Here is a 27,831-nt window from a genome sequence, read left to right as displayed (position 1 = left end):
ATCTGTTTGCTAAGCCGGCCAGAAGGACCGATGGGCGCTTTGGCTTTCTCTTGGCCTCAAAACAAGGTGGATGAATTGCAGGAAGGACGCGGGCGACGGGAGAGGGGTGAGCGGCAAAGGGAATCGCGCGGGACTGTCCGAAAGTTGCTCTTGCTGCCTGGCCGAAGGTCCCCTGGGGCGAGGGAACGCGCCGCGGAGAAACCCGGGGATTCGAGCCAGGCGCTGGGCGTCTCCTCCAAAGTCAGAGATTTGCGATTTGCTGCTGACAGYGTGGACTGGTGCTAAGTTATTAAATTGTGCATGAGCTCATCGCTTGGCCTCGAACAAGTTTCAGCCTTGAGCGGCTTTAAAATATTGCATGTGGTGGGAAGAGGCAGCGCTGGTGCGGCAGAGACTGAGGGAGCAGCTGGGAAAGACGTTTGGGCATAAAAAAAYGTGCAGCGGGAGGGAGGAGGGAACGGTTCCTGCGAAAAATGTAAACTGTCCCGGGAGGGGAAGGAGAGGGAGAGAAAGCTTCGGATTTATTGGTTCTACGTTTTAGTTTTAGCTTAAGAGAAAATGGTCAAATTTTTGATGTGCTTAAAGGGGAGAGGCAAGATATTAAGCCTGGCTTGATCCTGAAGGATCCCAGAGGGTCCAAAGCTGCGTGTGCAGGATTACTCCCCTCTCGCCCCGAAATTGGCTCCTGCGATAGCGTGTGGCGTTTGCCAGTGACACCAATGCCAGGGGCCAAATCCAGCCCGCTGTTAGGGGAATTACTGCTCTCCCTGAAAGGGGGGATGTTGGGGATCTCCAAGCCCCAGGTATCTGGACAGGAGGGTTTTTTGCATGGTCGTTCCTTGCTCCAACCCAGCTCCCGCTGCCCCCAATGAGGAGTTTCTCCCCAGCCCAAGTGGTTCCCGCGGGAGCCGGTGCGTCCCACGGCTCCTGCTGCAGGAAGCTCCGGGATGGGGCTCCCAGGGCGGCGGCGACTGTCTCCCGGGCTGCAGTGGGCTCCCAGTTCTTCCCATTCCTCTGGGTTTTTTTGCTTTGTTTTTTCCCTCTTGCAAAAGAGCCTAAGCCGCAGAGTGCGCCTGGGTCTGCACGGTCGCCCGGGATCTTTGCAGTGCCAACATCCTCGAGCAGYGGGGCGGCCTTTAGCAAACGAGCCGGTTCTTCCCGGCTAATTAAAAACGCCCACGGCCGAGCAGCCCTGGTGGGCTTGCCTCGCCGTTACCGCACCGCTCCCAGGGACTGCGGCGCCCGCGGCAGCTTATTTCTAGATCTCTGCGCTGAGATTATAAGTCTTTTGTTGTTGTTGGTTTTGGGTTTTTTTTAATGCCAACTTGGCAAATGCCGTGGGATAGATCGTAAATCGGTAGAGCTGCTTTATTTTTTAAACTAGGTATGTTTGCAATCAGTTGGAGCACTGGCTGATTGGTTTCTGTGTCTGTTTGGCTTTGTTGTTATAGGGCTTTTTTTTGGTGCTCCCATCAAGGGAAAACAGCCCCACAYGTTTTTTTATTTTATTTTTATTTTTTTAACTGCCTCGTCCCTGCTTTGAGCGGGGGTGATTTCTGCCAAGTCCCAGGCTGGAGCGGCCCTTTCTCGGCAGGTTTTGCACTCAAAGCGTCTGCCTGGTGTCGGGCGCAAGCCTGTAATTCCCCAGCCACGAGACCTCTCCTCAAGGAGGAACAAATTTTTATTTTTATTTTTTTAAGAGAAGATGATCATTTTCCRCCTTTCCAAGGTCCTGGAGCGTTGGTACTTACAAAGGATTTGCCTTCTCGCGAGCAGTTTATTAGCACTGGAGCATCTCTGAGCACAGGACCGGCTCCGGTTTGCTGCAGAGCCCCGAGGTGTTATTTGCTTGCACTTGCTGAATTAAAGCACYGGGGGCAGGAGAAAGGGAACTTTTAGTGTTAATTATCAGCAAATTGCATGTGCGGCTGTCAGTGGTTAGCTGGGTCTCAGGGGTCATAAATTGTTCCTTTTTGGTGGTTGGAACTCTGTGGTTTTCCCTCTGCGGACTGCTGGTTTTCACCAAGAGGAGGACCGGAGCGCTGCCCGCTTCCGCCTTGGTGCGTGTTCCTGGCATTGCTCGTTGCCTCCTCGCCTGCAGCTTCCGTCTTATTTTTGTGGCTCGGTCCTTTCCAGCCTTTAGTTCGTTGCAGGATGGGCCCCAGCTTGGTTTTCCGACCCTTCCGTTGACGCCGGGAGCCGTCGGCCGTGCAGGTCTCGCTCGCGGGAGCAGCGCGTGGCCGCGTTTCGTAGCCCGGCCGGTCGGCGCAAGCGGCGCTTTGCCTTTGGGGTCAAGCGATCACGAAGCGCCGTGGCGCCGCCGTTACCCGGCTAAATTGCCCTGTGACCCGGGATAATTCATTATGTCCAGTCTTGCACGGAGGGTTTCTGGAGTTTAAGCTTTAACATAAGCCCATTGGCATCTCTTGCAAGACAGCAAACACCTTTTTTTACTGGGCTGTGTGTTAACGGCTGGTCTCTTTGCTCCGGTTCTGACAAAATTCAGCTGCTTTGAGCCTTGAGCTCTTCCAGATGAGCTGCTCTGGCTTCATTTCCTGGGGCYCTTAAGTGCACGGATGCTCTGACATGAAAGCCGCAGAGGTTCAGTGACCCTTCCTTGGCCCTGGGGCAGGTTCCCCGCTTCCTTTCTCCCAATATTCCCCGGTGCTGGTAGTGAGGTGGATGCTGAGGCTGTTTCTGACGTTTGTGCCCTCCCGCGGGATGTCCCCTCTCCAGCTGTCCGCTTGTGCTCCGGAAATGCCTTTTGGGAGCTGGGAAGTGTTTGAAGGCTTTGAAATGGTTCTTTGATAAGTGCATCTATTTTGGGAGCAGCAGGAATGGGATCTGTAGAGGTCAGATTGGAAACGGAGCCATCTCAATGAGCTGATGCTTTTGGAGGACGCAGGGCAGGTTGTGGGGGCAGGAGCAGCACCAGAGGGGAATATGAGCATCCCGGACCCGCAAGGGTTTCTGCCTCGCGTTCAGCCCTCTTGCTGCCCCGGAGGGCTCCTCACTTGTGCGCCCCTGTGAGATGGTCAGAGCATTTCCACCAAGACGAAATTGCAGCCAAATGCATCGTTTTGTTGAAGGTGGAAAGTATGGATGCAAGCAGGTTTCCGGGGAAGTTTCCTGGCCGTAGCCTGCAAACATCTTCATGCGCAGAGACGTGTATTTTTTCAAACATCATGATGCCAGATGCCACCAGCTCTGCAGGAGGAGGACTGGACATTTCGTGCGGTTGCGGACGAGCCTGTGTCTCTGGTGTGGCTGTTTGAAGGAGACCAACAGCCGTTTCCCTCACGCCTGGTGGAGCTTCTCATACAAGATTTTCACCACTGGCTGATTTTTAGTTGGATAGTTGAAATATTCCTATCAAACGTTAAAAGAAAAAGGGGGATGAAGTGGCGTGCTCAAGCTGACGCGGTACGGCAGGGCTGGAGAGTTAACCCAGAGCTCTTGGAGCGCGGGGGTAGGACGGGGACCGCAAGGCACGTCTCCTGGTGGGAGCGGGCTCTCGCGAGGGTTATCKCAGCAGGGCGGCTGCTGGACTTGCTTGCAACGTGCATTCGAGTTGGGAGGAGCACGCTCGTATCCCCTAATCGGTTGCTGCTGAGGAACGAGAAACAGTAGAGATAAATTGCTTGAAGTGAACGGCATACACTGTGCATAACCCTTCCCCTCCTCCTCCTTGTGCGCTCATGTATTTCACAGAAGGAGTCTGGTGCCAAAATTCCTCAAATTATTATGTCTAAGGATTGAAAATCTTAGAAAATAGTCTCGGAAGGGAGCTTAGGAGGTCTAGTCCCTCCCCAAGGCAGGATCAGCTCGGTCTAAGCTGTTCCTGACACATCCTTGTCCAGTCTCCAACGGCAGAGCCTCCACCCCGTCCCCAGCCAGTCGACTCCAACGCTTCGCTATCCCCACAACCCCCCGGTTTACCCTCCTGGTTCCCGAGCTGCAATTTTAGGCTCCTTCCTTCTTCCCCACGTAGAGCAGCCACAGAGCCCTACCGTTACTGCGCTGGGTTCTGCAGGCCCAGCTTCACGCTGGTTGGGTTGTCACATTTGCTAGAGTCATCTTTGATTTTTACCTTATTGCAAGCAGGAGAACCGGTATTGCATACCGTTGGCTCAGTGGATTTATGGCTTGTGAAGGCGTTTGGGTGTTTGCCTTGCAGCCCCAACACCTCTTTGCAGAGCAGATAAAGCAAAGGAAAGCAAGTTTCTCCAGGGTGACCTGCGCGTGTGCCCCTTCCTTATGTTGGGTGGAGGGAGGATCACTTTCTTCTTGGCTTCTTGGTAGAGACCACCAATGCAGGGTAGTTCTAAGAACCACACTAGCCACTGGGTTTTGCAGCACAACTAATGTTGCCCCTCTACCCTGTTTTCTGCAGGATTTAGGAATGGAATCGACCTCTCTGGATGATGTCCTCTATCGGTACGCCAGCTTTCGAAACCTGGTGGATCCAATCACCCATGACTTGATCATCAGCCTTGCTCGGTACATCCACTGCCCCAAACCGGTAGGTACCGTGGCCCCGCTACACCTCCATAACTGGCCTGGTTTGGGAAAAAGAGCTCCACTGGGATGGGGAGCTTCCCTTCGAGCGCCAGAGAAAACGCGTCCAGGTTAGTGCGGTGGTTGTACGTCCTTTGAGCAGAGAGGTCCTGCTCGGAGGTGGTGGTTCGATTGCACCATATCAGGGTTTCCAGCTGCCCTAGTGATGTTCACTTAATGTTAGTACTTTGGGTCTCAGTACTTTGTTTTGCAATTTATTTCTGCTTTTGGCCACTTTTTGTTTCCTCTCCCATTTGCTGTGTTAAAGAACTCGCACCGTCAGGAACAGTTCCTACCTTGCAAGGATAACAGCCTGTTCCTCTCCCTTGTGCAACATTTATCGTGACCCCAAGCCATGAGAGAGTCCTTGGCAGCACCTCCAAGGCCGGATTTCCGAAAGCGCTCCGCCTCCTCGGGGTGCTGCTTGGGYTCTGGCGGGAGCAGGTTTCTCCGTAGCCGCAGCCCCGCACACGTGTGGGTCTTTTACCCCTCGGCCCCACGTGCTCACCGGCGGCTGTGGCAGGATAAGGGCATTCCAAAGTCCCATGCTGGCTCTCTTCCGTGGTAAATGTGACTTTGTGTTGTGGCCGCTGGCTGCTTGGATAATTAGGGTATTTTCTTTCCCCGGGGTTTCGTTTTAAGTGAGTCACTGATGTCCGACTCAGTGGGTGGCGTAGGCTCAGGAAGGTAGGAGATGTCCGACCTCTCAAAACGCGCTGGGTGAGGAGGAAGAGGGAGTGAAACAGGAGACCGATAGCCGCCAAAGGGTGTCCGCAGGACGCAGAGGCGGCACCGTTTCTCCGGGTAGTTTTGACCTCTTGGTCATCCCGTGCTGCCGTTCCCTGCCTGTAATTTCGGGAGGAGAGCAGAGCTCCGCTCCGCGGGTGCGAGGTGCTCCGGCGCGGCGGTCCCGGCGAGCCGGTGCGTGTTGGAGCCGAGCGGGTTGCTTACATCCGCAGCATCCCCTTTCAGAGGAGGCTGCCTCCTTGCCCGGGTACCGTGCGGCCCCAGTGCTCCCTCCGCTCCCCTCTGACGGCCGTCGGTGCCCTTCCTCCTCGAGGGACGTTTCTGTCCGTGTTTCATCTGGCCTGGGCCCAGATCAGAGCGYGGAGGAGCTGAGGGTTTGCACGTCACGGCTGTGTTCTTCTCCTCTGCACGTTGCTTGTCAGGAATCAAAGCTGCATCTAAAACAAATGGCGTGAATTTTAGGGAGAAGCTGGATGATGTTTTCCGGAAAGCCCGGAGGAAGGTTTAAGAGCTCCCTGGTGGGACGTCTCCGTTGCAGCAGCTCCCCGGGAGCGTGGGAGCTCCATGGCACCCCTTGAATTTGCTGTCTGGGTCCCATAAGCTGCCGGAAAGCTAGCTGTGAGCAAAGCGGGCGTCCTTCCGCTCCCCTAACCTGCGCCGGCCTCCCGTCCCGCTTGCAGATTTGGTGGACCTCTGTTTGAAGGCCACCAGGAACAACTTTCCGGGCCACGTGTTAGGCGAGGAGGATCCSTACCAACCCCGACTTGTTCACCGGCCACACTCGTAGGACGTTTCTGTCCGCCTGTGCCCTGGGCGAGTGCGCGAGCCCCGAGGGCTGCCCGYGGAGGAGGCTTTCCTCCAGCCCGCGCTGAGCCGAAACCCTGCGCGGGAGCGGAGAGAGCTGGCGAGYCGAGGGCTGCCGGCGGCCGTGTTGGCACCGGCGCGGGCTGGGCTCCGCGGTTTGCCGGGAGCCGCTGCTCCAGCGCCGTCGGTGTGCCGGGCTTGGCGCCGATTTGGTGCCAACGATATCAGTGTATTTCTTTTTCTTTTCTTACGGAGAAGAAACGCTTTCCTCTCTCCTCCCCCACTGGGCGATGGGATGGGAAACTAGAGAAACCTATTTTGACAGGCGTGTTTCCAGAGCGAGAGGCCCCGCTCCCCTGCCGAAGCTGCCCTTCTCCCAGCCGGTGTGACTAAGCTGGTTTCTCCTCCACGTTTCGCCCTGGGAGACGAGCAGGGAGCCGCGGCCAAGGCTGCTGCCGTAAAAATAACCGGGGGCCACTGATGCAACGTGGAAGCGCTCCGCGGCCCAAGACCTGCTTTCGCATTTCGTCTGGCACGAAGTGCTGTAAAAAAAGCTAGCGCCAGCGTCAGTACGTAGGCGCAGTGCTGAATTACGGGCTTCTTGCAAACCACGGAGGTTGCACGCAATCGAAACACGCGACAGCAAACCCGAACACCGGCAGCGCAGCCCGCGCAGCAGCGCGGCTCCTCTTCTGCACCCCGTGTTGGGTGCTGCGGGTTGAACGCCTTTGGCGCCCGGCTCTGGGCTTGCAGCGGTCGGAGCAGCCGTGTCGGTGCCGCGCGGCAGAAGGGCTTCCCCGGACCCACGGTCCCTCGCGGCTGCCGCCGCTGCGTTAATCCCCCTGCAAGCGGCGGCCGCTGCATCAATCCCACTGCTGCAGGCCCCGGGAGCAGCGTGTTGCGCTGCTTTTCCAGGGTGCAAAGCCTGGCTTTAGGAAATTTTGCAGGAACCCAGTTCTAAGGGGCGAGCTGCAATTTTTCAATGCCCGTTTTGTGCCTCGGCAGGAAAGCGCTGGGGTCTCTCGCTCTCCTCCTCCCCCAGAGAGAGCATTCCTCTGGCTTTCTTTACGTTGCTCTTTCCATTCAGCCTCTATTTATACCACCCTTCGCTTAAAGGTGACCTCTCGGCCTCTCCTCCAAGCTAAAATAAAATTTGAATAGTTTTTCCAAACGCTGGGTGAACACGTACTGCTGCGCGTGGCCAGGAAACGTTGGCCGGGCTCCGCGAGCGCGTCTGCAGCTCAGCRCCGCTCGGTGGAGGCTTCTTCCAGGGAGCAAATTCAAACCAGCAGCGGGGCAAGAAATTTAACTTGCGCTGGCCGAGCCCGGAGCGCCTCRAATGAGCCCGAGTCCGGAAACCGCTTGGGTGAGTTTTCACTTGGACGTCGGAGTATTTAGTGTCACGGCTGGAGCCGTGTCGCTCCGATCCCCRGCCAGATCCCCACCTTTCCCGCGGCGCTCGCGTTTGGGTGACTTTCGCTCCAGGAGCCAAGTGCGAAACTTTTTCCAGCTCATCTGGAAGCCAGGGTTTGGATTTGGTCCCATCCCTAGTTACAAACGTGGAACGCAGTTCAGCTGAGCCGTGGTCTCGCGACCACCCCGTCCCCCGAAAGGCCAGGACGCGCCGGCAGCACAAGCACAGCAGCTCCGAGAGCAGCRGGGACGTTGGGCTGGAGCAGCCACCGCCTCCGGCTGCGGCTYGCAGCGTCCTTCCCTGCCAGGGACGGTTTCAGGTCAAATAAAAGCTGCTGTTGCACGGGAGCGTGGTGTTGAGCGGTACCCCCGGACGTCCGGCATTGCCTGTGCGGGATCCTCCCGGCGCTGAGCCGCGTTTTCCCCCCATTCCCGGGGAGACGGGGAGGCAAGGAGGAGCCGAAAACACAACCGCCCGAGGAGCGCAGGGCCCCTGCAAAGGGTGCTCGGCTCTTTTTGCCAGCAGGAATCTCTGGCCGTAAATTATTGGAAAGCTAAAACAGTTTCTTTTTCCGCAGACCGAAGCCACGTGTGTGGATGCCTGATGACCGCGATAGCGAGTGAGTCAGGTTTTCCCCCTGTCTGGGGACCCRCTGAAGGCGGGATAAGCGTTGAGCCGAGCGAGAGGGAGCAGAGAGAGGGAAGCCCTGGGCAAAGGCTGCTCGCTTCCCCTGCGGCACCRGCTCGTGCCATCCCGCGGCACGTGCCCGGGTCTCCGGACCAGCCTGAGGCTGGGATGGCTCTTCCAGCCGCTAAGGAGAAACCTTTCAAAGGGAGGTTTGGGCTTTGTTCATCTGCGTGTCTCCGATCCGAGCGGTTGGCGTAGCTGGAAGGGTGATGTGCTGRTGCAGGGAGCAGAGTCGGTTTTGCCGCGTAGCTCTGGGTAGAGCGAAGATCTATTTTCTCGTTCGCTTTTGTGTCATTTGAGAAATACCTGCTTAGCTGCGTCCCTGGCTCAGGTGCCTTTTTTCCTGCCTGAGCTCCACATTGACCAGGTTTGCAGTGTGGTTTCAGGTGGATAAATTGTCACCTGCAAAGGCAAGAGAAAGTATGTAAAGAAAAACTAGCTATTGTGACCTGGGTGGAATAATGTATTTCTAATCCTTTCTCGGCTCTGTGGCAGAAGGATTTAACTTGCAGCTGCTGTTGGGTTTTTACGTCCTGCGTTTTTGAAAACCCGTTGTTTCTGATGAAGCTGCATTGAAACTAAAATGAACATTTTTCCTCTTATCTCCTGGGCTGTGACCTGTGGCTAAGACACGGTGTGAATAAACTAGACTTATACAGGGTGAATAGAGTCAGGATACCGTGACCGCCAGCCCTGCGCCGTTATCCCCCAGCCAAGCGCATAATTCTCCTCTCCCACCATGTGTGTTACTGCTTGCTCTGGGATTTGAATTATCATTCCAAGTTGCTGACATCAYGTTAAATTATGGAGCAGCAGAAGCTGATGTTTCAGATGTGCAATGACGGCAGGGCCACGCGGGTACCGGTCTGCCGGGCGAGCGCGTCGCCTCGCCGAGCTTCGTAGCTCCCTCTTTTGCTATTAGTTGCGCTAGGAAAGTGGCCYTTGTGCCTCTTTTTGCAAAACACTCAGCTGATTTTGGATGCAGAGTGCTGTGGGAACGCTAAGTGTTATTTGTTCTTCGCTGTAAGAAACATCATAAAAGGAAGCTGATTTATGAATGCCAAAACCTCTAAACACCCAACACCTAATATGAAAGGAAAGGGGATAATGGTGATTCAACCGTCTAAATCAGTTATATTCTGCATTAATGCTCCTTTTTTTTGCCAGTCTTGCTCCAAGTGTGAAGATCGCTCTTTATGGGTATTTAAGACATCTGCAACACATTAACGCATCCTGCAGTGTGAAGCGGACTGTGAAGCTCAGGCTCCGCTAATGACAACTCTCGCTCTTTCCTAGCTTAATATGTCGTGCCCTCTGCTCGTGTTTTCTTTACAGAAAGAGAGACGTTCTCTTTCAAGCTCTTGTGGGCGCGCTGAAGCTGAACGGAGTGCCTTGGAAACAGGGGGAAATTGCACTGAGGGTTTCTTCTTTGCAGTTCTTTTAAAAATTAAGGTTAAAATTGAATAATGGCGAGGTCTAGAGGAGCTGTGATGATATCACTACTGGCAAATTCAAGGCTGGAGAACCTTAGGGAGGAGGGGGAAAAAAGCTGGCAAGAGGAGGATGGGGCTGCCCACCTTTCCCGCGGGCGAGGGGCAGCCGGGGCGTCTGGTCGCTGCCACCGGCGCGGGCGCTCGCGCCCCTGGGGCCAGAGGGGTTTGCTCCCAGGCCATCGGCCCGTCTGGCGTGTGTGTGGCTGCCGATTAATCAGAGTCTCGTCTGCAGCGCTGTTCTGCTGTCGTTTATTTTCCTTTTTAAAAAAGAAAATGAAAAAAATACACCTCACTGGCTTCAGCGGGGAAGCGGCAGGATGCAGCCCTTATTTAACCACACTTTGTGATACAGAAACATGGGGAAGGTCCTTTCATTTAAAAAAAAAATCCATTAAAATGTCAGGAAGATCAACTATATTTGAAGCACAACAGCTTATAAAAGACGACTAAGTCTGCGTTCGTCCCCAGTACTGGTGCCACAGCGGTGGGATGAAGTGCCTGGACCCTACTTGTGCAGGACACTGATTTTTTGGGGGTGTTTGTGCGTGGGGGTTGGTCTGCTCTTAACCCCTTTGCGGCTTCATTTTTCCTCCTCGGAGGTGGTGTTGGAGTAACCACCTTTCTGGCTGTCTGCTATCCCCCTTGAAAATCTGGGCTTTCCCTGGATGGTGGAATTAGATTCCTGATTTCAGACTTTTTGTTGGGTGCAGACGAGTCAAATGTGGAGGACCAGCCCTGCCTGGGGAAGCCCCTCCAGCACATCCCTAATCAGTGACATCGAAATTCCCCCGGATGGGTGAAAAACTACAGAATTGCTTATGTCTAAGGCCAGACATTCGCAACCGTCRCTGCAGCATGTGGAGGGATGAGAAGTCTTTTTCGCATTCTCGGTTGCCCAAATGATGCCAGGTGGGGTCAATGACTGGAGAGTCTGTAATTTAAAGGTTTGCGAAACGTTGCAGCCCAATTCTGGGTGAAAGAGGCTGTATAAACGCAGACTGTCCGTGGAAGAGCTGACTGAGATTCTTCATCAGAAAATGGCTTTTCTGTTCCCCCCCCCGCCAAATGTGGGGTGTTTTGCTGAAAACTGGAGGGTGTTGAAATATTTTGGGATTTCGTGAGTTGATGAGTAGCTGTTTAAGCCTCAAATCTCAACGCAGACTGGCAGAGCTCAGTTCCCGTAATAAGAAAAAGACCTTTTCTAATCAGGGCACGATCATATGCAAACCTCCCTAAATGCCACAGGATGGGTTTTGACAGCTTGGAGGACTTTGCTACGCCGCTGAAATGTCGACCGCCCCACGAGGTGGCGAGCAACGCACAAAGCACCACGTCCACCACCGCCCTCTTCTGCCAAGGTCCCCAGCGCCTCTTGGGTGACACCGGCTCTCAGTGAGGAGCTTAATCAAAGAGGTCGGAGCTGGGGCGGAAGATGGAAAAAGTACCTGGAGCAGGAGAAGAGATTTCATGGCAGCCTCTAGAAAATGTCCCACCTTTTCTCAAAAGGCAGCTGGTGCCAAGCGTCCGACGTGAACTTCGGAGCCAAATCCAGAGCGGGAGAGGAGGGCAGGGAGCACAAGGGTCTCAGTGCCTCAAAGAGAAGGAAAAATCCCAGCAACTCTACGTCTGCCTGCCTTGACTGTAAAGAAGCAGCTACGTCTTTGCGTGAGATGCTTTGGGCTTTCAGACTGTCTTCTGGAGATCACCCATGTCCACCTGCAGCATCTCCAATGGTGCAGCCAGCCCTTGCTTGGCCGTTCCCGTGGTATTCCTGTGATTCAGGTCAAGCTAAGAAATAGTTACCGCCCCGTGTGCCTCTGCTTCCCCATGGAAGTCCTTCTGGCCTTCCAGGGTGGTTGTGAGAGGCGGCATTTCCTGGTGTTTGCACGTGCTTCAGCAGTCACTCGTGTGCCATCTACTCCACAAAGCCAACTTGGGTCAGGCGGACTTTGCTCCTGTCCCTCGCTCCCGGAGAACCGCAAGACGAGGAGGATTGCTAGGAAAAAGAAATGTGACAAGGAAGGAGGAGCTACTTGAGGAGGCGTTTGCCRAGCGTGTTTCCCCAGAGCTGGCCAGCCGCAGACCGTGTTGGGAACATCACCGTGTGCTGCTTCATAATTTGAACATAATTCCTAGTTCCTGCAGCCCTAACGGGCCTTGCAGGAATGCAGGCTTTTCACCGCTTTCCAGGCTCGGCCTCACTCCGCTCTTGTTGCCAGCGGAAAAGCTCCTCCCGTGTCCGAATGCTGCCGGTGGCAGGAGGCTGGTGGGGACACAGAGCAGCTGGGGACACAGATGTCCCCCCAGGGCGGCCGTGGGCCAAGCAGTCGACAGCGAGGGGTGGCGGAGGCAGGTTTCATTGCCCCATCTGGGGTGACGTGGTGGGTCCCGCTGCCGGGCCGGCACCTGCAGCCTCTCCGATAAAGTCAAGGAAGTGTCCTATAGGGAAATGATGGATCGAGAAGCAGGTCCCTCATTAAACAGCACCAACATGTTTTATTGATGTTTTCTGAGGGTAATTGACATTTGAGTTCAGCTCATTTAGCTTTTAATCAGAACATAATTTACTGCCTGGGAAGGAAGCGTATTGATTCCCTGCCTGCTCTCGGGACCGCTATTTATTTACTTTTGGCGTTGAAGAGCACCTGCGAAATGGGTGCAAGGAGGAGCTGGCGCCTTGCAGGTTTTCCTGAGTGGCTCGCGCGCTTGGATGGATGTTTTAACACCTGTTTCCAGCCTCGCTCGCCTGAGTGTGAATTTTCAGCGAGCAAATGGTCTGCTGGCAACCTGGCTGTGCAGAAATGGATGGTTTAATAAGCAGGACTCGCCGCAGACCTCTACGGACCGAGCGCTGCCGGCGGCTGCGGACCTGAGCGCGGGCATGTCTGGCCGGGCTGCTGCGTGCCGGGCTGCAAAGCCCCACGCGCTGTTCGTCAGCATGGATCAGAGAAGCTCCGATGGATATTGCTGAGCTGGTCCTAGCTGTTCCTGGAGCTGCAGGCAACCAGTCACCCTTTTTTCCAGCCCGACTGCCGAAGGCTGTCAGTGCCCAGGACAYGTTTCCGTTTGTCCTGTTGCATCCTGGTGAGACGGTTGCTTTTTTGTGYACTTTCTTCAGGCTCAGGGTGAACTAAAAACATTTGAGGTTAAATCCTGTTACTGCCAGCCAGCTTTCAGAGTGTGTCTTCCTTCCTAGTTCTTCAAACCTTGTGTGAAGAAGGGAAGGAGCGTTATCGTCATTTTACAGTTAGGGAAACTGAGGCACAGGGTTGGGAAGTGTGGTGCCCAATGCTCCACTCTTCCAGGTCTGGACCAAAATACCTCTGGGTTTTGGAAGCGCTCATGTTCGCAGCGCTCAGCCTGGAGCTGGAAGAGTTGCTCGCATTTAGCCTTTCTGCAGCATCGCATCTGTCGTGTTGCATGCTCCGAGCTGTTGCTTGCACCGAGCAGAAGTTTTGGCCTTTACTCCTGCTGCCTGAGCTCTGCCGTCGCCGTTCCCAGCAGAGGATCAGCTCTGTGGCTGTGACGGGTCGGAGCAGTGGTTTCGCACAGCCCAACCGAGGAGCCGTCAGTCACTGCGGACCAGCTGGGCATCGGGTAATTACAGGCAAGGTCGAGGTGGCACAGCGCTTTCCTCCAGGGCCGGCAGCGCTAAGGAAGCGTCYGAATAAAATAGGTTAAATGAAAGCTGGTGGCAACAAGCAGCTTGCGGTGGTGGGTCCTAYGGTCCTGTCCGGTTTCTGCGGGACTTGCAGCAACCAAAGCGTACGGGGTCCTGAGACCAAATACTGATTTGGGGAGGAAATGCAAGATAWTAGTTAGCTGTAAATATTAGCCCTGAGGTTCCAAACACTAATCTCAGGATGTAGCTTTTATTTTGCAGCAGAATTGCGGCTACGCAAAGCATCGATTAGGCGATTCGCCCCGCGTTTCGGCGCTCGGGAGAGTGTCGCTGCCAGCTGCGCAGTGATTGAGACTCTCCCCAAAGTGTTCTTCACTGGCTTCTCTCCCCTCTCTTTGCTTTATGGCAAATTATTTTGGTTCTCTTTATTTGAAAGGGATCAAACAGCTTGCAGATGCAAAGATAAATTGCAGGAGCTAAAACTTAGGGTGGGTGTAGAAATTCGTGGTGGTTTCCCCTCGCGGGAGAGGGAGACGTTGCAGGCAGCAAGCAAACGGCCGTTACGCGGAGGGAGCAGCGTGTGCCATCGTCTTCCCAAGACATACTGAGCCTTTAATTAAAGCAGGACTGCAGCGTGTTTTCAGGTCTTCCAGTAGGAAAYATGAAATAAAACATGCTTTTCAAGCTTTCCCAGGTTCCTGCGCCCGGAGCAGCCGCCGGGGCGCCAGCGCTGGGAGGTTCCCGCGGCTCCGAGGTTGAGCACAGGCTGCAGGTCCCATCGCGGTCTGTGGGGTTCAAGCTCCTGTTTCAAGCTAAGCAGGCCGATAGGCGATGTGTTGAAAAGCAGGGGTTTAAATACGCACTTAAGCCCGGCTTTCCTCCTCTGGAAGCTGGTGTTGGCGCCCGGACATGTCTGGGAATAAACTGCCCCCGTTTCGGTCGAGGCTTAGTGTCTTGCGGAGGGGACTGACCGCCGCAGCTGSAGAAGCAGCTGGAAAAGCTTATTCCAGGCTTCCCCATCCATCTTGCGGGTTTTTTCCCTTAAAAAAGCCCTGCGGTTTTGAGGGCCAGCGGTGCCCAGCTGGAGGCAGAAGCGAGCCGGGAGGCTCCATCGGGATCATCCTGCTTTTCCGAGCTCCCGCCCTGCCGGAGGAGCCGCCGYGGGGTGCGAAGCCGCCCCCCCCCCCCGGCAGCCGGGGGGGCTGCTCGCTGCCAGGGGTCTCGCGAGCACAATTCGGAAAGCATCCGAGTTGGCGCTTTGCCCGGCCGGCCCTTCCGCGCGGGAATTTGGATCAAAACTGAGACGCCACCGCATCCTTGAGGGATTTCCCCCACCCCCCCCAAAAAAAATGCTTTTTCCCCCCCGATAAGGAGGCGGTTTTTGGCGCGGCCGCTGCCGCCCCCTCACCGGGCTCCCCCTTGTCTCCGCAGGAGGGGGAGGCGCTGGGGGCCATGGAGAAGCTCTGCCGGCAGCTCACCTACCACCTGAGCCCCCACTCGCAGTGGCGCCGCCACGGCCTCGCCAGGAGGAAGCCCCAGGCCTGGTGAGTCCCTTCTCCGGGGGGCGGCGGCGGCGCGAGCGGGTGCCGGCGGGCGCCGGCGGCCTTTTAATTCCTGCCGGATGGCGATGGGATTCCGGGAAGCTCCGCGTCCTCCAAAGCCGGGCGTGGAAAAGCCCGGTGTGCGCGTCGYGGCCGTCCCAGGGGCTTCCCCGGGGCCCTCCATCTCCGCCGGGGATGCGGCTCCTCGGTTTCCATGACGTGACGCCCTATATGTTCTTAACTTGGTCTTTTTAAGAGAGCGAGAAGCATGCAAAGTCGCCGCGCGGCGGAGCTGTGGTTTGGATCCAGGCGTTTGCCAGCGCTCCTGGGGGATTTTTGGTTCCTATTTTTGCTGGTGCTGTTCGTAGCCTAACCCCTAGCAGGCAAAAACTTGGTCCGAAGGGAGATGATGGAAGAGGGGGAGAAAACAGACCCGGAGGAGCGAAGGGCTTAGGTGGCCGCACGAGCCGGGGGGCCCCGTCCCCGCAGCCCCTGGCCCCCGTCGATCTGAGCGCGCCGAAAGCGGGGAAACGCCTCTGTTCTCTCGACAGTCGYGACTGCGCTTTTGCGTGACTGATTCTGAGCATTTCCAAGGCCTTTTGCCGGCTCGGAATTCTCTGTTTTCCGGGAAAGCAGCAGCGAGGAGACCGCCGAGGTGCAGCCAGTTTGGGGGTTGCAGCCCGGCGTGAGCTGAGCACGAGGAGCCTGGGAAGAGCCTCGAGCTCGGGCGCTGCTTTACCCTCTTTTTTTATTTTTTTTTTATTTTTGGTCTTAACGAGCATCGGAAACGAGCACCCCTCGTCATGCCGTTGGGGTGCAATTAAAGTAGCGCCGCTGCGGCAGCGGGGGGTTCGTTGGAGCCCTGAAGACACGGAGCTCTCGAAGAGGAAAAAAATTAAGGCAGCGTTTTCTGCCGCTCCGTCTTTAATTACGGAGCCCTGTCCCTAATTACCAGCGTGGAGCGCTTGCGCGAGCGCGCCGCAAGCTCGTCCTCCTCCTCTAGATCCTCCTTTGCCCAGACCGGGGGCACCCCCCCCCCCCSCCATGCTGAAACCCTCCAAACAGGCCCAGAATCGTCCCCTCTCTCCGCGTCCTAAGCCACCGGGTGCTGCTCCGCCGTCCCGTCGCACCGCCGGGAGGTCTCCCGGATGGGGGAGCAGATGCCCGTCGCCTCGGTTATTTAATTCACCTTTCGGTGCCGCGTGCAGCCGGATGCTGGCAGCTTCTCTGGAGCCTCCCACAGTTGGGAGCCGGCTCCAGGCAGCAGGAGCCTGTGGTTTTCCACGTCCATCTCTTTGCGAGATAACGAGCTTCAGCTCGGTGCACTAATGAGCAGGGACGGTTCGGTCCCCGGCGGTGGAGTGGCAGAGGACAGATCTGTTTTATCAGGAATAAAAATTAAGCCTGCAGGAACAGTTTTCCGGGCCTGTCTGTAGCCGTTTGCATCCCGCTGCAGGCTGCTCTCGCATTTACTGAGCTAAGTAGAGCCAATGAATCAGGGGATTCCCGGCCTTTCTTCAAAGCTCCCATGGACATTTTGGGGAAGACCCCGCTCCCCTGCTCTCTCTTCTYGTGCGCTGCTTTTCTGGGAGACTGACTGTCCCTGGGAGAAGCTGTCTGGTGAGGAGATACGGACAACCCTCGTGATTAAGGTAGGTTTTATTCGGGTTTATTAGAGGCTGCTCTTGTACAAACCCTGTTTATGCAGCCACCGAGACGGCGCCGTCAGCCCGGACATTTGTACTGGGGGGGACGAGCTGCAGCTTTGCAAATTCCAACCTTTGGGGAATCCATCCGGATTTTGAGTCTCCCGCAGCAGCCCCAGCACCGGTGAAGCCTGGGAGAACCGAGTCCTGCATTGTGGACCGGGTCTGCGGTGGCTCGGCCGCTCTCGGCGCGAGCCCGGGGCTCGCTCGCTGCCCCCGCTCGACGCCCAGCGATGCTCCCCGGGGCACCCGCCACGCTCTGCGGTGGGGACCCGGCGCCAGCAGCTGGCATTGAGGAAGGAAAGGCCCTTTCCTGATTTTTCAGGGAAACCAGCTTCAATTCACAAATGCRACAACAAGGCTTTGGTTCTAATACGGCCGGAGGGCTCTGCCAGTGCTTGATTTTGTGGGTTATTGCAGGAGAAGTGAGGGAAGACGCTGCGTGTTGGGTTGGGTTGCAAGAGCAATCCAATCCGGTATGAGTTATTCACGGAAAGCGGAGCGGCGGCAGCGGCAGCGATGAGCCCCTGGAGCGGGAAACATCCCTGCGGCGCGGCACAGATGCTGCGGGGAGTCCTGCGCCCTCTTTCTGGGCCCCGCCGCCTGCTTTGCGGAGGAGCTGTTTCCAGGAAAAACCCAACCCGGCTGGAATACGGGAGGGAAGCAGGAAAGGGGCGACCGGCCCAGCGCGGGGGRGCGTTCTGGGTTTGCTGCCCGCGCTGGAAACGGCTCCCGCGGAGCAGAAGGAGCCGCAGTCACTATTGCTTCAGGGCATCGATAAACTCTTATTTGATGCTTTGGGCAGGATTTGCACAAGGAGCCTTGGCGGCAGGGACAGACACCAGTCCGGGCACCACGTCTGCTGGATTGCACCGTCGGGGGGCTTCGTGCTCCGCCGCCGTCCCGTAGGCGCCCGTCACAGCCCGTAAGGGTGCTCGCAGCACCGCGTGCCGGGGTTCCCACTCGCTGCGGCGTCTGCAGTGACGGCCCCCAAAAGGAGGTAGAAATAGGAAGCGGCKCTTGCTCCTCGGGCCACGGACGGGATCGGCGCGGTGCCGGGAGCCGGGGCTTCCCTCCGCAGCCCCGTGCCAGCACGGCCGCCTCCCRGGGAAGGCGAGGTGGGAGAAGTCGCCCTCGGGAAAGGTGGGTTGCAGGCTGCAGCCGTGCCGATAGCGCTTTCTTGTGTTGTCTCTTTTCCTTTTTCTTCACTCTCTTCCTTTGGCTGCTTTTCCTTTTCGTTTTCTTTCTCATGGGAGAGGAATTCTCCTGACAGTCTTGCAAGAAAACTTTGGGGTCAGAAAGGGAAGGTTTGGAGCCGGCGCCCGTGCCCTGCCCGGAGGATCCCTTAGCGGGTTCCCTGGAGGAGGCATCTCGCCTTGGGAGTGGGAAGCGCGTAGCCACGTGCTTCAGACACACCAGCCTTGTCTCCGGTCTTCTGCACAGTCTTCTGCTTCTTGACGTTTTAATGAGTGTTTTGGCTTTGTMCTTGGTTCCCTGCTAATAATTACGGATTGCAACCCAGCTGCACRGGCAGCGGAGGCCTTGATGGAGAACTCCTGGGCTGGAGCTGGAAAGTTGCTTGAAAATACTTTCTTAATTTGAAATCTGGAGCTTTGCGATGCCGTGTGCTCCCGAGTCCCATCTGCCGGAGCYGCACTCATTAGCGCGCCGGCTGCTAACGAGCCAGGTAACACACACATTGCAATCTGTGGCATGGCTTCATTAAGCAGCATAATTTCTCTGGGCCCGTGGCTCTGCCCGTCTCCCGACACGCAGCACTTCTCTTTCCCCTGCAGCTGCTTTAGGCATGTGCGAAGGGTTCGGGGAAGGAATTAGAGTTTAATTATCCCTGCGACCCGGAGCGGCRGGGAGCGTGTTCGGGGGAGCGGAGGCCGCTGTGCAATCGAGTCAGCTGCCTTAGCGCAAGCCTCATCTCTCGCTTTAATTAAAATGTTTCCCCAGTCGCGGGGTTGAGAGGTTCGCAGAGCCTACGGGGACGGATGTTCCTCTCGCCTGGCTCACGGCTAGTGGCCCGGCGTCGATGCCCGGGCGGTGTCTGCCCGCAGAGAGCCGAGCTGGGGGGGTCTGCGGTGCCGCCCGGCGTCGGAGCACCCAGACGCGCGCAGGCTGCGGGTCTGCCTTGGCGGGAGGCGGGTTGGCGCTTCCTTCGCTTTCGGAAACCCTTCGGAGCTTCGGAGCCCTCCACGAGCTCTGCGAACGCTGCCCTTCTCCTCGCGCCCTCGCCCGCCGCGGCTCTGCTCTTCGCTGCCCTGGTGCCTCTTCCCCAGGTAACGTCAGATTTCTGCAATTTCGGAAATGTCGTTTGCAACGCGGTTATGGAAAGGAGATCGGACAAAGCCCTACTACAGTTGGTCAAATCCGGGTCTTAAACAAGGGAAAACATTCTCTGAAGTCGTGCACGTTTGCTGGTATTGCCTCGATCGCTTGGACTCCGCGGGCCAAATCCCGTCACCCTTGTCCCTGGGGGTTTCAGCCGCCCAGCCTGTTTCTGGGAAGCTGGATACCACGCCGGAGCCATCTTTACTGCTTTGCGGCAGCAGCAAAAACAGAGGAAACGCCCAGAATCGCTTTTCCTCCGACAGATTTTTTTTTTTTTCTTTTTTCCTCGCAAAAGCATGCCGAGTGCCTGGAGCGGCCTCCCTGGCCGTCTGCAAAGTTAAAATTCATTTTCCTCGGAGCGCACCAGGGTGACAGGCTGTTTTTTCCCGATCTGCTGCACCAGGCTGGAGTTAATCACAAAAGGAGCTTGTTGCTTTTTAACCCTGCCGGGGAGAGCAAGCACTGCTGCAAACACCTCGCTGCCGCCCCCTTCCCTGCCTCGACACCCCTCACCTCCCCAGGCATCCCAACACCAAGGATTTCCCACTGCTTTCCCGCATTATATTTTAGCAACGCCCCTGGGATGGTATTAAAGGAGATGTGGCAACGTGCCGGTAAAATGCATTTCACTGGGAAGCGTGCTTCCGGCTCAGCTCCGGGGTCAGGACTGCTTGGGATTTTTTCTTTAGGGCCAGAAGATGCCGTATTTTGCTGGAGCAGCCGTCATCTTGTTCCCTAGGATTGCTCAGCGCCAGGGGACCCTTCCCATTGAAACGCCGGTGACAAGAGCCCTAAGTATTTTAGCTTGTGCAGAAGCGGATCCTTTGCAGTGATTTCACTCCCTTTCCAGATTGTGCCCAAAAGGTAAATGCATCACACGTGGGTTTTTACGCGGAAGTTAACGTTAGCCTGGAATGGGCACTGCAGGGTCCGATTTTACTGGGCGTCAGCCTGAACTGCCTTTTGCTCCCGTAAGATCTTCTGATGCGAAGTCCCGTATAAAATACCCTGTTAAGGGCGGAAACGAGTAGCTTGGGCCAGCTTCACGTGCGATCAGGAGGATCCAGCGAGCCGAGGCAGGTTTTAACCTGTGGTCGCTCGTGGGTTAGAGGTTCTCCCCTGTGCTTGGAAGCCGGTTGCGTAGACGTCTAACCGTCCTCAGTTGGGCTTGTGAACCTTGGGAACTCGACCCAGCTCGTCTGCTTGGGCCAAACCCACTAAATTCATACGAAAGCAAGGGGAGAGAAGTGGAAGCCAGTCTATAAAGGTTGGTTTTGTTAAAATAGGAGAGAAGGGTGTTTTGATCTTGCGATGAACTTAGGTTAGGCAGCTTCGTCGTTGGTGGTGGGAATGATCTCTTAGCATCCCGCTCCTGGTTTCGCCAGGGCCACAATGCGTTTCTGTTCCGCAGGAATGCGGTGTGCCGCTTTTTTTCTCTACAAAGCCCTTGTGAAGCAAAAAAGGGGGATTTTCACGGGGCGGGGGGAGCCCAGTGCCTGGATAACGCGCCCTTTGCTGTGAAAACGAAAAGAGAATGAACGTTTGTGCGAGAAAATCCTCCGCGGCTGCCCGGAGCCGGTGGGCGAGCGATACACGGGAGTTGTGGCTCCTGCAACAAACGGGCCCTTCAGAGCTGCCGGTGCAAATCCGCCGTCGGTGGGAGGAGGCCGGAGCGGGAATTATGCCGTCTCCTCGCCGTGTAGATACGTGGTGTGTGCGTGTGCGGAGCCGCTGCAGGAGACGGGAAAAGCTGTGACCGGCAGCCCTTGGCGGTGTCCTGGGCACGTCCTGGGCATCGGCGGGGATAGAGAGGCCTTGCAACATGCTTCCCGGGGTGTGCAGTAAATGCTGTAAAAGCAGGCGGGGACGTTGGCTGGCGCTGGGCTGCGCGGGGGGGGGTTGCAAGTCGCTGCTCCTCTGCAGCGCGAAGCAGGCAGCCCCCGAGCCGGGCAGCTCGGCCGGCGAAGCTCCTCCGTCGGGAGCACGGTGAGAGGGAGCCGGCAAGTCTTGCTGTTTTCTTTGTAAGCCAGCATATAGAAAATAGCACTTCGCTGTTTTCTTTTTGAGCTTTTCCACCTCCGTGACCGTATCTGCCCGTCTCCAGCTCCATGAATGTAAGGGCAGCTGCTTCTCGGCAGCCACGGGTGAAGGAGGGGAAGCGCCCGGAGGAAGGTGGATCTCATCATCCCGGTCCTCCACCACTGCCTGGGGCGCTGGACCGTCCAGAGGCTGCTGTGCCCGGCTCATCCCTGGTTTTTGCAGACAGACAGAGCTGGCTGGGCTCCTCCAGGGCAATTCCCGGCTACACCCACGGACAAGCCCCGTATGCATGCCATGCCGAAGACGCCTGGCACGGATACTACTTAGAGCAGCTCCTATGGAAGGTGCTTGCCTTGGGTTTGGTCTGCTACGCACAGCACTCAGCCAACACACATAAAACCAGGATATTGTCGATATTTTGGCAGAAATGTTTGGAAACTCTGTTGCAACGCTAAGGAGGACCACATGGGAGGGAGCTGTCTTCCAGCAGAGCTGCGATCTGCTGTTTGATCTGGCGCATAGCCACGCGCAGCACGGCACCGTGCCAGGCGTGCGCTTAGGCGCTGCGGTTCAAGGTATTCACTACAGCCAAAAAAAGCAAAACAAAGAAATCCTTGAGACACCAGAAAACAATAAGGATTCGGGAGAAATATCTGGATGTGGGTGATTTTGCAGTGCGTGTCACCAGACGGTGCACTTCTCATCGCCTTTTTGTCCTCCTCGCCTCAGTCCCCTTCGTGGTCACTAGGCATTTCCTACGTCGGTCGTTCGGGGACTCTTTGGACTTTGCTTAAATTACTCAAGAGGTGACGTAAGTGTCTTGTACAGCTGGGACCGGAGCGACTGCGATTCGCCCTGTCAGCTGTTCTCCCCCAGCCCCTCTCCAGGCGACGCTTATCCCGGGCTCCTGCCTCCTGAGCTTGCCCCCCCTTGGCGCATCCGCGACTGAGACGCCTCCAGGTGATCCCTGGAAGTACAGTTTGTTCTGCATTTTTGCTCTCTGCTGTTCTATGTGGCTGCAAAACTGCTGCTTTGTTTGGGGAGAATCCATCTTCCGAGACAGCCGAACCGCAGCGACCAGCCCGGCCCGAGCTGTTCCTTTGTCCGCCCCGAGGTGGCCGGCCAGGACTTCTTGGTGACGCTCCTCCACCTCATTCCTCTGAGCTGGTTTGCTGCCCCTGCCACTTGCGGGCCGAGCCGCCGGCCCTGCACGGCCACCGCGTCCAGCACTGGGGGACGGGGACGTCCCCACCGGCTCCTGGCCTGACTGTCGGGAAGGAGTTTATCCGTGGAAAGTTGTACGCTGGGAGGACACCTCCTGGGGACGTCCGCTCAACGGTGGAGAAGCAGAATGAAGGGCCAGCCTTCAAAAACCAGTAGTGTGCGGCACTGCGCATGGCTTTTGTCTTAAATAGTGTTCTTTTAAGGCCGGGGTGTGTGTGTAAATACCAGCGTTGTCCCTGGCGTACGCTTTATCCCTGAATCAGCCCGTGCGCGTCAAACCGGTGGGATGAGCAGAGACCTGGCTGCCGGCGACGATGCTCCCAAGGGGCCAGGATGTTCCCAAGGTGCCAGGATGCTCCCAAGGACCAGGACGCTCCCAAGGCTCCAGGATGCTCCCGAGGTGGCAGGCTCCCGGCTCCGTGCTCCGCGGAGGGCTCTGCCGGGCGGGCGTCTCGCCTTTCCCAGCCTTCCCCTTCTGCTCCCATTTCATACGAAGTTACGCCGTGGAAGAACGCCGCTGATCCAGGAGGTCTGTGTATTTTGGGGTCTGATGGGCAGACACCTGCAGCAGGCAGCTCTGCTCGGGAATACTTTTGGGGCTTTTCAATGGCTTCTTCGAACCGAAGAGCTTTTCCAAAATTACAAAAGTTACAAGCCATGGATTTACCTGCAGACATGGATTTTGCCGGGTGCAGCTGGACCTGCCTCCCTCCCGCCTCCTCTGCTGTACGTTACAGCCAGATGCAAGACTAAATCAGGAGGCTCAAACCGCGCTCGCGTTGCAYCGAAGCGTCACGTCGTTAGCAAGCAGCAGGCTTGAAGCCAACGAAAGAAATTGCTTTTTCACCCAGCACGTGCAGAACTCCCCGTCGAAGGATGCGGAAGGGCCCGAAAGCACGGAGAGTTGAGAAAGGAATTAAATTGGTGGCGAAGAGCTTCGTCGGGGGCCAGGAAGCACCGTGGTGCAGGTGCAACCTCTGGCTCAAGAAATCCCCAAAGCGCCGGGAGCTGGGAGGATTTGCCGGGGAAGAGTAACGGCAAACACGGTCCGTAGTCTTTCCTCACGTTCGCCGCCTCGGCGGAGTGGGGGCAATGCAGATGYGCCGCTGTTACCACCCTGCGCCGCATTCAAGTGACACGTAGCAAATAGGGATTTCCGTTTACGGTCGGTATTTCTGGCCTGTCGGTCGCGCTGGCGGGGAGGTTGTCGCCAACGGAGGCGCGGGGCCGCCCGGAGCCGCTCGCGGCGCCGCTGTTGAACCGCGCGCAGTCGCCAGGCGTCGCGGTTAGCAAACGCCTCTTTTGCCGGCTGCTGGAGCTCAACCGTAAACCGCGCGCGCGTATTTAGGTCCCATCCGCGCGCACACGGAAGGGCGAAACGTAGTTTTGGAGAAGGCTCCAGATTTTCCGACAATTAACCCCGGAGGCAGAGGAGCGTTTTTTCCCCMGCCAATGAATAGTAATTCTGGCAAATGCCCGAACGGTTGGTTTTGCTGTTCCCCGGTTGAACAAATGAACCGAGAGCCAGAAGCACTAGAAAATATCCTAAAGGAAAAAACCCTGCCCTGGCAGGGAGGGTGGAATAATCTGCTTCRGAGTAACGGCACCTCTCTTTCTTTCCCCTTGCACTTTTTTCCAAGCTCGCTCGCGCTGTTCAAGCCGAACTGGCATCTTAAAAGCTTCGGGTGGTCCCAGGTGCTGCCTCTGCCCGGTGCTTGGCCTGCAGGTGCCGCCTCGGAGCTGGGCCGCGCTCCCGGGACCCGCCGATCCAGTGGGTCGGAGCGGTTCACGTTGGAGGCGATGGGTTGGTGGCTCCGCTTGCGCTGGTCTCCGCAGCGTCGCTCGGGCTCCCGCGATGGCCAACTCGCGCCGCAGCTACGCAAGGTATCACCACTGCTGGTTCCAAAATAGGGCAAAATCCCTGCACCCCTGGAAAGGGTCTACTAAAGCGAAATAACTCCGTGAGCTTGCGGTGAAGCCGCACGCGGCTCCATGCAAAGCTGCCCAGCAGGAGGAGGAACCTACAGGACACCAGGGAAGCAGGTTCAGCTCACGGCTCCGATGAACAGCTCCAAAACCAGAGGGTGCTGGGGATGCTCTTGAGCCTTCTCCTTGGGATGGGCTATGAGAAGCGGGATGGGGATGTTCCCATCCCCGGCGGGAGGCTCAGGAAGCCGGGTCTGCGGGCAGGCGGATACCGAAACGGGAAAAACAGTGGGGAGCCATTTTTCGTCTTTTTTTTTTCTCTTCCTTGGACTGGTTTCTGATGAGAAAACTAGACTGGAGGATCAGAGTTGAAGTTTCTCTCCCTTCCCCCTAAAACCAAAAATGCTGTTTTCTTTCCCTTTGCATTAATGGAATTTAATCTATTTAAAGTAACAAGGAAACGCAGATAGACTCCCCAGCGCGTGGAACTCAGACCTCCAGTGAAATGCCGCCCGGTTTCATGCTTGCCGTCCTCAGCGAGCTTTTCCTGGGCTTTTCTGGCTTTTGGCAATGCCAGGGGCAGATCTGCAGCCTGCTGCAGTCGGCGAGAGGTGGCTGGTGGGCAGAATAAAATGCCACGGGATGCCCGACGGCAAAGTGCGGTTGCTTCCTTTCTCCGTCGTGGGCAGTTGCTCATGTAGAGCCAATAGTTATTTGGATATTTTTAATATACTCAAGCATAAGAGTCCATTTCCAAGAGCATTTGCAGCTTTTTTTTTTTCCTTTCTGCACTAGGGTTTAAAGAAAATGTTCCTATTGTTTGTTTTCATGCAAACTTGAACAAATTCTTATTCTGGACAAATTGGCTTCCAGGAAGTCATTTACAGCAGCGACAATCCCAAAGTGTTGTTTTCTTTTAAATTCTTGATTGGTTTTCTGTTGGCACTCGTGCAAATTGCCTTTCCTGCAAATGCATGTTATTAATGGGGCCTCGGCCGCAGGTTCTTATTACGCCGGAGTGGAGTTTGTTGGAAATGTTCCAGCACAGTTTCTCTATAGGATGCTGCAGGTTCCTTGAGAGGAAAATGTTTCATAAGGAGAAGTATACAAATACATTTTATTTGGGAGCGGGAACTGAGGGGAGAAGATGGAGTACTCCAGCAACAGGATATTTACATTTTTATAATCAGTCCAAGAATTATAATTATGGCAAAGCATTTTGATGGATCCCAAATGCTTATTTTTTGAATTTTGTGTAGCAGGAAATTAAAAACAAGTCAGGGGGAAGAAGTTCTGAGAGAAGAGACTTTCACATAACACATAAGCGGTGCTTCTCACCTAGAGTAAGACCCTGCTTTTACAAAAGGTTTGAATCCAGCGTCTTCGGCTCTGGACCATGCCGAGAAGCTGTGGTAGGGCGTGCAAATGAAAGCATCTCCCYTCCTTCGTTATCCCTACTGGAGATATTTATCAAGCTGCTTCTTTGGCTAACTTGATTTCATTTTCCCAAAATCTCGTTACTTTATGGTTTAATTGGGTTCTTTTCCTAAATGCACAGCGATGCAGTGAAATGATGCTGCAGCAGTAACCTCGCGCTTGTAGGCTTGTYGAAGCTGAAGGGAACACCGGTTTTCTGGCAAAAGCTTAGCCCTGGGGACGGCTGCTATTTTGGGCTCTCCCAGACTTTCTGTTTGGTTTAGCCTGGCCGCTGGACCTTCTCTGGGGGTTCATGTCCCCGAGCCCCAGGGGTGGTTACAGGTCACCGCCTCTCTCCGGTTGAACATCTGGAAATTAGCTCCCAAAGCCAGCTGAGCATAAGCCCCAGGAGCTGGACTCATCTCAGCTTTCCTGGAGGCCCCAGGTGATGGCTCTGGACTTCTGCTTAGCCAAGGTAGCGGGTGGTTTGGCTTGCAAGACAAAAACACTGTGCGTTTTTTTTCCTCTTTTCTCTTAAATTTAATTGAGCAACTTGTTAAACACATCTGGTTCCTTTATGGACGCTGATGGCTTTATTCTCAGCTTCCAACATCTAGCGGTCTCAACGTTTCTAGCAGCCCTCGAAGGACTGTAGTCGCCAGCCCCTTCCYGCGCCGGCTGCTCTTGGCTCCCCGAGACGGTCCCTCCTCGCTGACGGTCCCTCGTGTCTGCCGTTTCCTTTCTCCGCAGCCTGAAAGCCGTGCTGATGGGGAAGCCGCCGGACAACACGGTGGACCTGTCGGGCATCCCGCTGACGCCGAAGGACCTGGAGCGCGTCGCGGCGTACCTGCAGCACAGCGCGGCGCACGTGGACACGGTGGAGCTGTGCTTCACCGAGCTGACGGACGAGATGCTGCTGCAGCTGCTGCCGGCGCTGGGCGCCCTGCCCCACCTCACCACCCTCTCCCTCAACGGCAACCGGCTCACCAAGGCCGTCCTGCGGGACCTCACCGAAGCCCTCAAGGACCCCAGGAAGTTCCCCAGCGTCACTTGGATCGACCTCGGCAACAACGTGGACATCTTCTCCTTGCCGCAGCCCTTCTTGGTCAGCCTGAAGAAGCGCTGCCCCAAGCAAGGCAACTTGCCGACCATCCTGGAGTTCGGCGAGGGCCAGCTCAGCGACCTGGAGGGCCAAGACGGCCTGGCCGAGAGCCAGGAGGACCTGCGAGCCGCCGGCCAAGGCRCGGACGAGCCGGACCGCCTTGACCGCCTCGGCTTGCAGCTGACGGACCGAGCGGGCCGGGGTGGGATGCTCCCGAGTAAACGTGGCTCCGGAGGAGACGCCGCGGCCACGCAGACGTGATGGTCGGCCCCGGGCGCTCGGYGGGGCGCGTGACGCAGAGACGAGTGAGAGCCGGTGCCTCGGCGATGGGGGCCGTGACGGAGGGTCCATCGGCGCGGTGGGATGCGTTGAGCCCCGGCCTTGCCGACTGCCTCCGGACGGTGAATGTCAACCTTTTTCATGTCAAAGGACACGTAAATGGGATCGTGTTGAATACTTTATATTTTATAAAAGCCGGACYGACCTTTTTTAAACATTAGTGACATGCTATGCTTTTTAACCACTCGGAAATACCTGCCTCACCAAGGTGGTGTAATGCCCATCCTTTCGGGAGCACAGACGCGGAGAAGGAAGGCGAGGAGCAGCGGCAGGGAAGGGCTCCAGCTCCTTCGTGCAGGCACTACCGAAACCTCGGCCGTCCCCTCTCAGGCATGACGGACAGACAGACGGGACATCCTCCAAGGAGGACGCCGCTGGGACGACACATACGGCTTCTCCGTGCCGACGCCAGGACCTGCCGAGGGCTGGCGTGCCAGGTCGGCTAAGGCAGATTTGCCCCCGGCAGGCGCTCGCCAGCGGCGCGAAGGAGGAGGTCCGGCCCTCGCCCTCCAGCCTTCCCGCGCCGGGCGGCCGCTCCGCACCGGCCCCTGGTGCTTTGGATGCTCAAGTCTGGTTGCCGTCGGTCGTGCTGCTCTGGCAGCTCCTGCAGCAAAGGGGAACGCGCCGACTCGAGCCGCTTTGGGGAGCCTGGTCGGGAGCCGGCGCTCGGCTCGGGTTCACTGCYGCTGCTGGCGAGAGCCCCCAGTGCTGCGAGTTTATAAATGGGGGGAAAAAAGAAAATCCTGGGGTTTCCCCTCTCTCACTGCYGCTCTGGGCTGGGTGGGCACAAGTCAGCTGGAGGTTGAAAGCCTCGAGGTCGCTTGGCTGTGTCCATCCCCCAGGACCAGAAGTGCTTTGTTCCTAAAACTTTTT

The 27,831-nt window shown here is 56.5% G+C and overlaps 1 protein-coding gene across 1 annotated transcript in view; it reads left to right on the top strand.

Moving 5' to 3' along the window:
* Window positions 1–27,817, top strand: part of LRRC75A (leucine rich repeat containing 75A) — a 41,133-nt gene extending 13,316 nt beyond the window's left edge. Inside the window, exons 3-5 of the mRNA XM_026055330.1 lie at window positions 4,394–4,522; window positions 14,756–14,868; window positions 26,268–27,817. Coding sequence (XP_025911115.1) covers window positions 4,394–4,522; window positions 14,756–14,868; window positions 26,268–26,880 — 855 coding nt within the window. The 3' untranslated portion in view covers window positions 26,881–27,817. The remainder of the gene's footprint in view (window positions 1–4,393; window positions 4,523–14,755; window positions 14,869–26,267) is intronic.
* The last annotated feature ends 14 nt before the right edge of the window (window positions 27,818–27,831 follow it).

Source organism: Apteryx rowi, unplaced genomic scaffold (genome assembly GCF_003343035.1).
Source record: "Apteryx rowi isolate R43461 unplaced genomic scaffold, aptRow1 scaffold_99, whole genome shotgun sequence".
Lineage (NCBI taxonomy): Eukaryota > Metazoa > Chordata > Aves > Apterygiformes > Apterygidae > Apteryx > Apteryx rowi.
This window is presented reverse-complemented; position numbering and strand designations above follow the sequence as displayed.